This window comes from Bubalus bubalis, chromosome 3 (genome assembly GCF_019923935.1).
Source record: "Bubalus bubalis isolate 160015118507 breed Murrah chromosome 3, NDDB_SH_1, whole genome shotgun sequence".
NCBI classification, from domain to species: Eukaryota; Metazoa; Chordata; class Mammalia; order Artiodactyla; family Bovidae; genus Bubalus; species Bubalus bubalis.
The window spans coordinates 18,299,148-18,313,058 of record NC_059159.1 but is presented as its reverse complement, the minus strand read 5'-3'; the positions used below and the strand labels follow the sequence as shown (position 1 = coordinate 18,313,058).

At 46.9% G+C, this 13,911-nt stretch overlaps 1 protein-coding gene across 1 annotated transcript in view; it reads left to right on the top strand.

The window, feature by feature from the left end:
- Positions 1-13,911, top strand: part of NMT1 (N-myristoyltransferase 1) — a 33,688-nt gene that overhangs the window by 7,637 nt on the left and 12,140 nt on the right. Inside the window, exons 2-4 of the mRNA XM_025279943.3 lie at positions 3,785-3,893; positions 6,491-6,635; positions 13,552-13,670. Coding sequence (XP_025135728.1) covers positions 3,785-3,893; positions 6,491-6,635; positions 13,552-13,670 — 373 coding nt within the window. The remainder of the gene's footprint in view (positions 1-3,784; positions 3,894-6,490; positions 6,636-13,551; positions 13,671-13,911) is intronic.

Here is a 13,911-nt window from a genome sequence, read left to right as displayed (position 1 = left end):
TGTTGGCTTCCTAAGAAGCTACCCTTAATATTTCCTAAGACCTACTCTCAAGGCCTCTGAGCTTGGTTTGGTTTCTTACAGATAATTCAAGTTATTATAATCACCTAGAAAGCTAACCCTCCTGGGCTCCTTGGAAGTCTCTTCTCTGAGTCACTTGTCTTCCTGTTTGGCTTGTTAACTGAGAGACCGTGATGAGCTCATGATGTTCTTATGAAGGTGGCTCAGTACCTGGTCGCTCAGTGACTGACTTTTCTTTTAAACTTCCCTTTGTTCTTCAAGCGTCTCCTCTCCGTGTTCTTCATGTACAGGTTGAGACAGGATCGTTGCTCAGTAACTGCATGTGCAGATTCAAGCCAATACAAGGAAAATGAAATGAGCTCTCTGGTTTGAGTTTAGGTCTTGGAGTTTGCCAGACACTTGTATTAGTAACGCATAAAACAGAACAAGAGTTCAGCCCAAGGTCCTTCCCCAGAAATGGGGTCTGTGAAGAGATGGCTGCTTCCACTGAACTGCAAGAACAAAGGCAGGAAGGGAACTTTTTAGGGATTTCACCCACGTGAAAAGATGTCTACAGTTGGAGGAAGTAATTTCTTCCATTTTCCTTATGTGAAATTTGTGTTTAGTAAGTGTCCAGCTGGTTAATATGCAGCAGTTCTTTACTTTAACCTTTTTGATGCTTTTTTCCCATAAAAAACAATTCTTATGGTAATTCACTTACAGGGACCAGAGAATTCCTCTCATAACCTGAACTGAGTAAGGACTTATAAACTGTATCAGCAATGGAACCCTGCTTTGTCTCCTGCCATCAACCAGCTTTTAAACCTTATAATCCTGAGACTGAAGTGAGAATGTCTCTGGGATCAGCAAACCACAGTAGAGTTGTCATGACTGCAAACAGGCCTGTGCAAGATACCAAAGTTGAGATAATAAGAGAAAAGCTTTTATTTTCAGTTTATAAATGGCTTTAGAGTTCCTGTTCTTTGCCATGGCCTTGGGGGTTCTGCTGAGCTTCTAGTTTTAGGGAGTTTGCCTTATTCCGCCCTCAGTGTTATCGGTTTTCCTTCTGTGTTGTGCCTTCTGGGTCCCACTGATACAATACCTAGGAAGTGCATTTGCATCTGCACTTCATGACCTTATGCTGGGAGTCAAGTAACCTCCAGCCTTGATGTGATCTCTCTGACTTCAGTCTTTCTGCACCAGGGGCCTGATGAGAGGCCTGGCCCCATGGGTGCAGGCACACTTACTCCAGAGCAGGGGTGGTGAGGGTGGATGAGCTAGATGGGGACTGAATGTGAGGGGCCAAGGGGAAGGCTGGGTCGGATACCTTCTAGAGTTAGAAGCCGCTGTCACTGTAGACTTTCAAGCATGGGAGGGATGCGTGGAAAGCCATTTTCACATTGGCGAGTCCCACTGCCATGCAGAGTTTAGGATAAGGCAGAGCAGTTGTGAGTCAAGGAGATCCAGGAAAGGCTGGGGATTCCTTTAGTCCAAGTGTAAGGTCATGAAGTGTGGATGGGAGTGCTTCCAGCCAGGACTGCTGCTGCTGCTGCTGCTGCTAAGTCACTTCAGTCATGTCTGACTCTGTGCGACCCCATAGACGGCAGCCCGCCAGGCTCCGCCATCCTTGGGATTCTCCAGGCAAGAACACTGGAGTGGGTTGCCATTTCTTTCTCCAATGCATGAAAGTGAAAAGTGAAAGTGAAGTCGCTCAGTCGTGTCTGACTGTTTGCGACCCCGTGGACTGCAGCCTACCAGGGAAAATCCATGGGATTTTCCAGGCAAGAGTACTGGAATGGGGTGCCATCACCTTGTCCGCCAGCCAGGACAAGGAAGACGGAAATCTGAAGACATTCTGCAACAGGAAATGGCAGCACATTGCCTGCTCCCTACCTCATGTACTAGGAGATGAGACTTAATATTCATAACAACTTCCAGGCACTTTAAGACCATGAAGCCTTTCTGAATTGTAAAATAAAGCTTAAATAGTACTTACCACAATGGTATGTAAAATGTATTCTATACTATTTTAATTCTTTGAAAATTGGTTATCTAGCCTATACAGCAAAAACAATGCCCTGCACTTAGCTGATCTGCAGATTAGGGTTTACGGTACCCTTTGATTGGACTCCTAATTTTGACTTTCTTTAAAAAAAAAATTCTTTTTTTTGGCTGTACTGGGTCTTTGTTGCTGTTCGGACTTTTCTCTAGCAAGCAGTGGCTTGCTCTGTAGACATGGTGTGCCGGCTTCTCATTGCAGTGACTTCTCTTGTTGCAGAGCATGGGCTCTAGAGTACCGGGACTTCAGTGTTTGCAGCAGGTGGGCTCAATAGTTGTGGCTCCTGAGACTCCAGAGCACAGGCTCAGCAGTTGTGGTGCACGGGCTTTGTTGCTCCAAGGCATGTGGGATCTTCCTGGACCAGGGATTGAATCTGTCTCTCTTGCATTGGCAGGTGGACTCATTACCACTGAGCCACCAGAGAAGGCCTGTATTTTACCTTATTTAATGGAACATTTCCAGAGAGAATGGCAGAGTGAGAGTCCGGCATTACTCCCAGTCTGACAATGCCAGAATCACTGAAAACATGGCAGGAACTTAACTTTGATGGTGATTAGGAAAAGCAGGCTTCAAAGTGAACCTTAAAATTCGTCAATAAAATGAAGGAAACCCAGAATCAAAACTAATATCCGAAACTCAACAAGAATTGGGAGAAAGCATTTGGGAGTGAATAAATGAAAAAAATGTTAGCAAAACACAGTGTGATATGTGATTTGTGTCTCAGTAGAAGTGTTGAGAGACGATACAGAGAACAATTTTTTAAAAGCCTGTAGAAAACGATTAAATATGGCTAAAAAGTTGTTTTTGCTTCCTTCGTTGGGTGAGTCATGCAGAAGGAAAGCAGCAGGAGGAAATCCCCGTTGCTGTGGTTCACACGCACACATGTTGCCTGTGAATCTCTTCTGAGCAGGGCTGGCTGGGTGTTCATTGTTGATGTTTTCCCAAGATTCCTAGCGCTGGGTTTTGCCGGCTGACAGTTGTCCTCTATCCCACAGGTCTGACTTAGGCATTTCTCATGATCGCTTGACTATTTTAGACACAGATCACAGCAACATTAAGCTACCCTTTTCCTTGCTCCTTCCTCCCTTCCAGTGCCGCCTTGTATCTTAAGTTCAGCTGGGGCAGCTCAGAGAACCCAGTGCAGCGGGATGGGGGAAGTGGAAGTGAGGAAGAGTTTCCAAAAGATCACTTTGGGCTGTCATCCCTTTAAATTCTGGACTCTAAGGAAGAGTTGGTAACATGAATGCCCTGTTAATAATTACATTTACCTTTGATGCGAGCAACCTGGCAATCTAAAGGAAATGAACCATTGGAACTCCCTGGTGGTCCAGGGGTTAGGACTACACTGTTTCACTGCTGAGGGCCTAGGTTCCATTCTTGGTCACGGAGCTAGAATCCTTCAAGCCAATCGGCGCAGCCAAAAAAATAAAGAAAATAAACCACATAAAATAGAAGCAAGAACAGAAGAGGTCCTTTCAAACAAATAGGCTGTTCCTTGCACATGGCTCCCTCCCTGGGCACTCTCCCTCCCTGCTGGGAGTGGAGAGGAGAGCTGTGTCCGCTGGCATTCTCCAAATGCCCCTTCTGGGGCCTGGATTCTCTGGTCTGCCTCTGAAGCCCACAGCCTTGATTAAGAAAGGTCTGGTTCCACAGAAAGCTCTTTGTCAGTGCAGCTCAAAACAGATGATTTTTTAAAAAGCCTGCATCAGTATTTACTTTGTCTTACAGTGGTTTGAGTCCAGCCAATGACACTGGAGCCAAAAAGAAGAAAAAGAAACAAAAAAAGAAGAAAGAGAAAGGCAGCGAGACAGATTCAGCCCAGGATCAGCCTGTGAAGGTAACAAGGAGGCTCTGTTTCCTTGGGCCTGAGAGTTGCTCTTTCAGAAGAGAGTGCCTTGGGATAAATGCATGGGAACAATGTAATAGATTGCCAGTCTCCACTGGTATTACTTCAAGATGGAGGGGTAGGCTCCCCCTGCTGCCCTAGACCTAGGTGATGAAGCTGCTGTTCTACCCTGAGAGGCACAGCAGATGCGACATTGACCCCCGAGCACAGCGCCCCCTCAGAATTTCTAGGTGCGCAGCTGCAGGTGGTGCTGTGCTAGGTGCTGGAGAGTAATTCCCTTATGACAGCCCCCTGTGGCCTAGAGTAGTGGTTCCTGGCCTTTTCAGTCCCCACCACTATGAAAATGAAGGTCTGTTCCTTTTAAGGCAGACCTTTATGTTTCTCAAGCATTCTCTTGATGCCATAGTTACGGTACTGAGAACTGAGACCCCCACAGAGCCCATTTCTGAGTTCCATAGGTGAGAACCACTGGCCTAAAGCTTACTTCTAAGACTGACGTGGACACGAAACACAGAAGTGTGGGTAAGGATTGTTTTGTTTTGTAAATAAAACAACATTAAGAAAAGAAAACCTTTTAGGTTTTCCCTGGTGGTCCAATGGTTAAGACTCTGAGCTCCTAATGCAGGAGGCATGGGTTTGATCCCTGGTCAGGAACTAAGATCCCATATTGCCACACACAGTCTGGTCTTAAGACCTTCAATAAAGAAATAAAGATTAATGTTTCTTAAAAAGAAAAGAAAACCTTTTATTTCAGATAAGTGCTATCCTCTTCAAAGCAGGCCCTGGAGGAAGCTCAAAACAGATCCATAATTCCTTTTAGTATTAACCTCAGTTTACAAGCCTCACAAAAAATCTAGTCTCATCAGTATACCCACCCTTTGCTTTATGCCTCAAAAGTTATACTCCACCTCAAATCTTCTACCTTATTGAGATACAGCTTCAAGCAGTTTTTGTAATATTTTCAATACCAAACCCACTATGAAAAAAAAGAAGTCACCATTGTTGACTACAATGTTGGCTAGCTAGGTTCTTGCCAGGCACATCGTTTAAATTAACGAGGTGCCTTCAACTTCTCTACAAGGTAGGTGGTTGTCTTCCCATTTTAAAGATGTGAGGAAGTGGTTTACCCAGGTCTTTCAGTCAGGAATCCAAGCCCAAGCCCTACTTCCGTTTCAGGGATTCTTGTTTGTTTCTTTCTCTGGGAGTGGGTGTTTGGATGACTCTGGTGGGGGTTTGAACTTGAACCTTTATCAAAATGGTTCACCTCAAAATGAGAAAATCGCAGCAAAACACCATTTGCATAGCCCTTCTGTTTTTCTCTTTATGAGAATGATGCCATACCTTATAAGGAGTGTAGGGAAAAACCTAGCAACAGGAACAAAATGAAAATCACTTAAGAGTTCTGCCTCCCAGGAATGAGCAATATAAATATATGGGTTTGTAGTCTCCCTTTTCTTTACAATTTAAATGAAAAAAGGAAGTACTAAAGTATTAGAGGAACCTAAAGGTATTTGTAGAATCTGAAACTGGACATAAGATCCAGAAGCCATAAAAGAAAGAGTGACAACTATCAAACTTCTCTGAAAAAGTCAAAAGATAACAAAGTGGGCAATTATTTACACTACATCAGTCAGTCAGTTTAAACTAATGAAATAAGCAGGCCATTCACAAAGAAAAAGGTTTTTATATGAAAAGATGGTTCAACTTACAATGAAAATTAAAGCAACTATTTTCCCCCCCTAGACTGGCAGAGTTTAAGATTTGGTAAATCTAATGATGAGAGTCTTGAGAAACATACTCTCATACACTGTTCATTGTTTTCTTAATTGATACTCTCTTCTTAAAGAGTAAGTTGATAATACATGTAATCTCAAATGTGCATCCCCCTTGACCCAGCAATCTTCCTTTCTTAAACTTTATCCTGCAGAGGGACCTATTCAGTGAGCAAAAAATAGATGCAGAAGAAAGTTCATTATAGCACTGTCTGTAAAACTGAAGACCAAGATCACCAAATGCCCAGTGGGAGAAGGTTGGCCAGATACATTGTGGTCTGTGCTCATAGGGGAATCAGTTGTTGAATGGGCAGGTCCACATGACCCCCTGGAATGGCCTGTAAGATTCAGTATTTAAAGAAGAACAGTCAGTAAAATAATACTCTGCCATTCAATTTGAGTTTTTGAAAATCGTGTGTGTGTTTGGAACTTGTATGCAGAAAAGTCTGAGATTATATTTTCCTTTTCCCACCCTGCCTCCCAAATTTAAGACTGCTGATGACAAGGGTTATATTTGAGGGACAGGACTGTTGGGTTTTTACCTTCTGTGTATATTTACATTGCCGCATGTTTGAAATTTTGCACTAAGCCAGGTTTTGCCATCAAACATAAGACTAAGAAGAGGAGAAACCCTGTGGGAAGCACCCACCCACCACATGGCTCGTCATCAGTTTCTCCAGTTGTCCTACAGCAGTTGACCTCTGAGAAGCCACACCCCTTCTTTGAGTTGTACTCCCTTAACTCCTGAACTTAAATGAATCAAAAATGCTTATTAACATAATGAGCCTTTTCTCTCCCCAACTTTGTCTTGTTCAGATGAACTCTTTGCCAGCAGAGAGGATCCAGGAAATACAGAAGGCTATTGAACTTTTTTCAGTGGGTCAGGGACCTGCAAAAACCATGGAGGAGGCTAGCAAGCGAAGCTACCAGTTCTGGGACACGCAGCCTGTCCCCAAATTGGGTATGTATGTGCCTTCTTCCTGAGGAGAGGGCACGGGAGCGCCTGAGCCATGCTAAGGGTTCCACATGGGATTTGTGGGGAAGGACAAGAGAGTCCTGTTGTTCCTTGGTGGCCATTTTTAGAGGGTAGTCTTTACAATGCGGTTCAGAAAAGACTGTTGTTCAGGGACTTTATCATTTCACAGTAGCCCATATGGAGAATAAACAATGGTCCTTTTAGTCCATCATCATCCAGTATAAATCTGCAAAGACAGACTGCCTTGGCACATGATGAGTGGGGACATGCGCCCATGTATGTATTGTTTAACACAGATTTTATAGAGACTGTCTTGTATATCTGGGCAGGTGTTTAATCCGGAATGGGCCAGTCCCCCACCTCCTCCCTTGCCTTTCAGACAGTGTGTGCTGTGCTGACTGAATGCAAAATGACTTGACATTTTGATTAATGGTTATGGCTTAACACCTGGACTACCATATACAGGTTTGGTTGGCACCTCTTCAAAAAGCTATGATGAACTCTCAGAAGGGTGGGACGGGCAGAAAATAAGTGCATTCCAGAAGGGACTGGTTGTAGCAGGTTAGAGATGCCTGCTGACACCCAGCCACAGCTCGCCTCCATGGTGGACTGCAGAGGGCATTATTGCCAGGAAGTTTCTTTAGTGGTTGCGTCATGATTCTGGACCCATTGGTAGCCCAATTTCTATTTTCTGTGTGACTGGGAAAGTAGGTATGTTAAAAAAAAAAAAAGTATGTGTGAACCACAAACATAGGTGACCTTCAGGCTGTCCGTGTTAAGACACCGTGAGAGCTGACTGTGTGTGGTGGGGAGGAGGGCCAAGGGCACAGTGGAAGGCTGGTGAGGGGAGGAGGCATCTGTGCCCAAGGAGAGTCGTCTACTCCAGAGTGTGCCCCTCCAAACAGCAGGGTAGGCGGGCATTGCTGAACAGCTGGTAGACATGCAGACGCTCAAGCCCTGGGCCTGCAGAATCAGAACCTGCAGGGGGTTTGCGTCCACTTTAAAAGTTTGAGAAGCTCTGCTCTGGAGTACATGGTTTGCAGGCAGCTTAGTCACAGTCCAGAAACAGGCTGAGATGTGTCCCTATGGGGTGGAGAGCAAAGCAGTGCCCAGGTCGTTATGGGTGGTGAACGGGCAGCAGGCACTGTTCTATTGAAGTCTATTGACTAGAACCCTGCCCTGACCCATCCACCAGGTCTGTCGGGCTGCCCAGGCCATCCAGGTTCCAGGCCACTGGCTAAGCCCTCCAGCAAGGCTTTGGGTCACATGGACATGAATCTGAGCAAACTCTGGGAGATAGTGAAGGACAGGGATGCCTGGCATGCTACAGTCCATGGGGTCACAGAGTCAGACGCAACTGAGCGACCGAACAATAAATGCTGTTAGTCGGGCATTACTAGTAACGGGTCCCAGTGACCACTCCCCCAGGAAGAATCAAGAGCTACATGCTCCACCTCTAAGTGGATTACACAGAGAGACATTCAGAGGGAGCTGACATGCATCTTTACTGGGTTTTGTGGGTTTTTTTTTTAATATTTATTATTTATCTGTTTGTTTATTTGACTGGTCTGGGTCTTAGTTGTGGCATGTGGGATCTTTAGTTCCGGTGTTTGAACTCTCCTGAGTTGCCTCATGTGGGATCTTAATTCCCCAACCAAGGATCAAACCTGGGACCCCTGCACTGGGAGCGTGGAGTCTTAGCCACTGGACTAACAGGGAAGCCTCCATCTTTGCTGTGTTCAGATGGAGTTTTGTTTGATTTGATTTTTCATTAAGAATTCGCAAACGGGTGACTTCATTCTTCACAGACATGGCACCTGGTCAAGAGGCAGGTAGCATAATGGAGTTCGCTTCTCTCTTGCTTCAGCTCATTTGCTCTTTGTTGTTTGCCAAAGTTTCTCCACCTGTAAATTAGAGGGTGCTCCAGTTTTATTCTCAGAAAGCTTATGAAAAAGCCACAGTACTCCTCACCGGGACCTGGATGATCTCGGAAAGGGGGAATGAGGCTCAGTTTTTTGGGTTTTTTTTTTTTTTGTTTTTTTTTACTATTTATTTATTTATTTGGCTGCATTGGGTCTTAGCTGAGGCATGCATGATCTCTGACCTTCGTGGTGGGATATGGGATCCAGCTCCCCAACCAGGGACTGAACGCCGGTCCCCTACACAGGGAGTGTGAGTCCTAGCCACTGGACCGCCAGGGAAGTCCTGGCTCAGTTTTGTTTCCTCACCCCGTGCCTGTGGCAATGTGGAGTGTGGGACTTTTTGGAAGAGGGATCACTGCAAGTGTCTGACCAGTCTGCCTTTCAGGTCAGTCAAGTCCAAATAAAGGATTCCTCCTCTGTGTCTGAGTTAGCTGATAGAAAGTGCTGCATCACAGGCATCGGGTGGTCCACGTGGCTGAGGTGTCACCCTAGTTCTGCTTCTGAGTGTCCTTTGGGTGGTGGTGTTTATAACTTCTTGCTTTCATTTTTTCCACTTAAATGAGGGCTAGTAATTTTGAATCTCAAGCATATCAAATGTCCTGTGTTTGCCGCACTGCCCGACTTGTGGGGAGAGTTAGAATTAGATTGTATTCCACTCAAGAGACCTAGGGGCTTCCCTCACGGCTCAGACGGTAATGATTCTGGCTGTAATGCAGGATACCCGGGTGTGATCCTGGGTTGGAAAGATCCCCTGGAGAAGGGAATGGCTACGCACTCCTGTCTTCTTGCCTGGAGAACTGTATGGACAGAGAAGCTTGGCAGACCCATGGGGTCTCAGAGGACTCGGGCACGACTGAGCAACTAACACTTTCAAGAGACCCAGAATTCTTTAAAGTCATCCTCCTAATTTCAAGTAGACAATCATCCTAAGTTCACCATTGAAAGGCTTCTAAACAGCCAGTGTTTTCAGCTGTATAATAGTTCTCTTGTGTGCCCAAATCAGCTTCTCATCCCCTTTTTCAGACTGTGTCATTCTTCTTTTTAAAAGTCACTCCTTTTCCCACACTAATGGAAGGATGAGGAATCCTTTTTCTTTGCCTGACCTTAGTGGGTTGGAATCTGGCCACAGTTAGATTAGTTTAGAAAGTAACTCTACCAAAGAAAGGGAGAACGCCGACTTGGACTTGGTTGCCCTGGGCCCTGAAAGAGAGGTTTCCTCACTCTGTCCTTCCCTTGTCCTGCTTGTTTGGCTTAAGGTCTCCCAGATCTCTCATTCTTTTCTCCCAAGTCCTTCACAGTTGCCCTGCGGTGCTTACTTTTGGATCTTGAGTATTAGAAGGCAAAGAGAGAGTTTAGGGGAAGAGTGTGCAGAAAGGAACCATTGAAAGCCCAGGTTTGTCTTTCAAAGTTCCCAGTGTCCTCCACAGCCGGTTCATGGAAGCCCGGAGACAATTGACTGCATTTCTGCCCCCTGAGAAGCAGCCCCCACCTTCTTGGCCAGAGGTGCTCGTGAGCCAGTAGAAGGTGGCGGGCAGGACCCCTGGGCCGCTCTCAACATTGCCGGCACCCCAGACTGCGAGTCTGTTCTGAGTGGCTGCTTCTTTCTCAGTGTTTCCTCTCACTCTGCTTTGTCAGCTTTGTCTTGCAGATGGTAAATAGCCTTGAGATAACCTATGAGATGGAGAAGGCAATGACACCTCACTCCAGTACTCTTGCCTGGAAAATCCTATGGATGGAGGAGCCTGGTAGGCTGCAGTCCATGGGGTCGCTGAGGGTCGGACACGACTGAACGACTTCGCTTTCACTTTTCACTTTCATGCATTGGAGAAGGAAATGGCAACCCACTCCAGTGTTCTTGCCTGGAGAATCCCAGGGACAGGGGAGCCTGGTGGGCTGCCGTCTATGGGGTCGCACAGAGTCGGACATGACTGAAGTGACTTAGCAGCAACAGCAACCTATGAGAACAAGTTTGTCAACACACAGATCAAGACTTACCAGTTGAATATTTTGTATACAAGTTCACTCAGTTGACAAGCAGTTATTGAGTGCTCTTTGTACAATTCAGACCTCAGGATGTCACTGCTCCCTACCATCCCCCTTAAAGACCCATTCAGGATGTCCCACAGCCCTTAGGATAAAGTCCAGCCTCTTGTAGCTTGCAGGGTCCTCCACGATTGGACCCCGCTCTTCTCTTCAGCCTTGTCTCCTAGTTTCTTTCCCCTCCTTTCATCTCCAGGTCTTGACTCCGTTCTTCCTGCAGTGTACCCACCCTCCCTGCCCCACCCAGTCTACCCCTGCCTAATTCCTAATTATCCTTGAAATCACATCTTTTTTTTCTTTTTATGCAGGATCTTAGTTCCCTGACCAGGGATCGAACCTGTGCCCACTGCAGTGGAAGCACGGAATCTTAACCACTGGACCGCCAGGAACATCCCTGAGGTCACATCTTTAGATGTTTCTTCTAAGAGGTCTTTCCTCCATCTCCTCCTCATCCCCCCATACTTCATTATTGCGGACTTTCATTATGCTGAGTGGCAAGTGCCCGCTTGCTTTGTCTCTTTGGGCCCCATGATGACAAGGACCTGCATCCATGTCATTCACCAGCTCCTGCCCCAGAGCTGGCGCTGTCTAGGATTCCGAGAACAGATGGTGAAGGTGCAAATGGCAGTGCCTGGTGCAGGCAGGACCTGGTAGCCAGCCTGAATGAAATGATGTGGCCTTGAGACTATTGTCATCTGGTGAGGAGGATCACTTGTATCTTGTCCGTGAGATCATCTTGGGGAAAAATGATAAAGGGTTCTGAAGTTTAAATAAAAGGGGGTATAAACTCAAAACAAGATAGGGAAAATAGATTAGCACCTACTCAAGACTAGAGTAGGGATCCGTGGTATGTCCCAGGGGTCTGGCCCTTGGCTTATTAGGCTCAAAAAATTATACATGGCAAGGAAATGAAAGTGGATTGACTTCTAGTCAATTAATTCACAAGGACTACTTTATAAATTAATCAAAAGGCCAGTTTCTAAACTAGGGGAGAAAAATACAGCCTTTCTCCCAAGGAAACCTTCACTTAAGAGCAGCTTATAAATAGGAGTCAACCAGATTCTTCCTTTCTGTGACCCCATTGTTGCCTGTTGGCAGTCTTTGACCCTTAGCACATTGGTTATGACTTGTTTCTTGACTATTTCCCCAGAAGATGGTATGTCTTGTGAGGCCAGGGACATTTTCCCAGCCCTGTCCTGGTGCATGATGTCCAGCCTGTGTTCAGTAAATGTGCTGGGTGAGAGTTAGATGGTCAGTCCTGATGGTGTTGTCCTTGGCTCATGGCCAGATGCAGCCATTTCCACTACATCTGCCCCACTGATCCATCCCTGGTAGGGTCCACAGTTGCCTGTTACACATTAGAATGGTGTGTTTGGGTCAGGAGTCTGACCATCAGTAAAAGCTTGAGCTGAATGACAAGAATGTGCAGAGCCCTGTGCTGGGAGCCATGGACTCAGTGGGTCCTCTGTAAAGGCTCCTTATTTATTTATTTTTTTTAATTTTTGTTGTCTTCTCTTTGTTTTTGTTTTTAATTGGAGAATAATTGCTTTACAATGTTGTGTTGGTTTCTGCCATGCAACAGCTCGAACCAGCCATTAGCACTGTATCTATCTCCTCCCTCTTGAGCCTCCCTCCCCCACCCCCGTCTGCCCCTCTAGGCCATCACGGAGCTCCGAGCAGGGCTCCCTGTGCTGTGCAGCAGCCTCCCACTAGCTCACTGGCTGCTTTACGCATGGTGGTGTATATATGTCAGTGCTGCTCTCTCTTCAGAAGACTCCATTTTTTTTTTTTCCAAAATTTTATTTATTTATTGCTGTGCTGAGTCTTCGTTGCTGCACAAGGTCTTTCTTTAGTTGCAGTGAGCCAGGGCTACTTTCTAGGTGTGGTGTGCAGGTTTCTCATCGCAGCGGCTCCTCTTGTTGCAGAGCGCGGGCTCTAGAGTGCGGGCTCAGTAGTTGTGCCGCACAGGCTTAGTTGCTCCACAGCATGTGGAATCTTCCCGGACCAGCAATGGGACACATGTTCCCTGCATTGGTGGGTGAACTCTTAACCACTGGACCACCAGGGAAGTCCGAAAGACTCCATTTTTAAAGTGTACTAAACATTCCCCCTTCTGAGTTGTGAGCATGAATGAATAAGCTCTGAACTGTAGAAACTACCAGGGCCAAATAATTCCAGGGGCCGAAATGATATGTCTGATGCGTCCGAGTTCTGTCAGATAGGTTTGGTTTGGCTGGGGTTAGGAATCGGGGCTCTGTCTTCTCAGCATCCTCTGTACCCCTTGTGGATTGCACAGGGGAGGGGTGTCTATCCTGCGGGGATGTTGTGTCAGGGGGTGACTTCCCAGCAGTGTGGTGTAGACTCAGTGATTCAGCCCAGAGGCACTCACAGGGCTCTGTAAACACCGTGGGCCTGAGTTGGCAGCTGCAGTTAACTGGCCCCTGTCGGTGAAGGCCCGGGCTGGCAGGACCCAGAGAGAGCCCGGCGCCTGGACGCCATTGTCCACCTCAGGAATGGGCCTGGTACATTGTCACTGCTGTTGACACAAAAGCTGCCTTGTTGCAACTCCTTATAAATCCATCCAGGTCTATGGGCCTGGGCCAGAGCCATGACAACACTCTACACCAGCTGGGAGGCAGGAAGCCAAGTTAGCCGAGATACATGTTTGTCATTTAGTAACCGAAGGGGGATTTGAAAGAAGGTCCAAGACACCAACCACCTTGGCTCCCAGGATTGTTCTGAAGTTTGGCCACGAATTGGCCCTCAGTTAGGGGCCAAGGGTAGCAGGAGAGACGGTCTGCCATTGCCAAGGATAGAGTGTTCTTTGGATGGAGGGCTCCTGGGGACAGGAGGAATTTGCTGAGGTCAGTTTTTGAGCTGAGCCCCTTCCCTCCCCAAGAAAGCCAACGATGAAACTCATGGCTGTGCTCTGCTTGCAGGAGAAGTTGTGAACACACATGGTCCTGTGGAGCCTGACAAAGACAACATCCGCCAGGAGCCCTACACGCTGCCCCAGGGCTTCACCTGGGATGCCTTGGACCTGGGGGACCGTGGTGTGGTGAGTAGGCCTGGGCTGACCACCAGCGTGGACAGGGCACCATGTTCACCGAGAGAGCAGCCAAGGTGGCTTCTCCTCGGGCCTTCCTCGAGGACTCTTCTAAGAGCCGAGCCAAGCAGGGCTAGCAGATCCCTCCCATCTGTTGCCTCTGGGATCTGCCCACGACTCCGCCTGAATAGCACACGGCATCTCTGGCACGTTGAGAGTTAACCCCTGCAGTTCGCTCCCCAAGGCGGATACC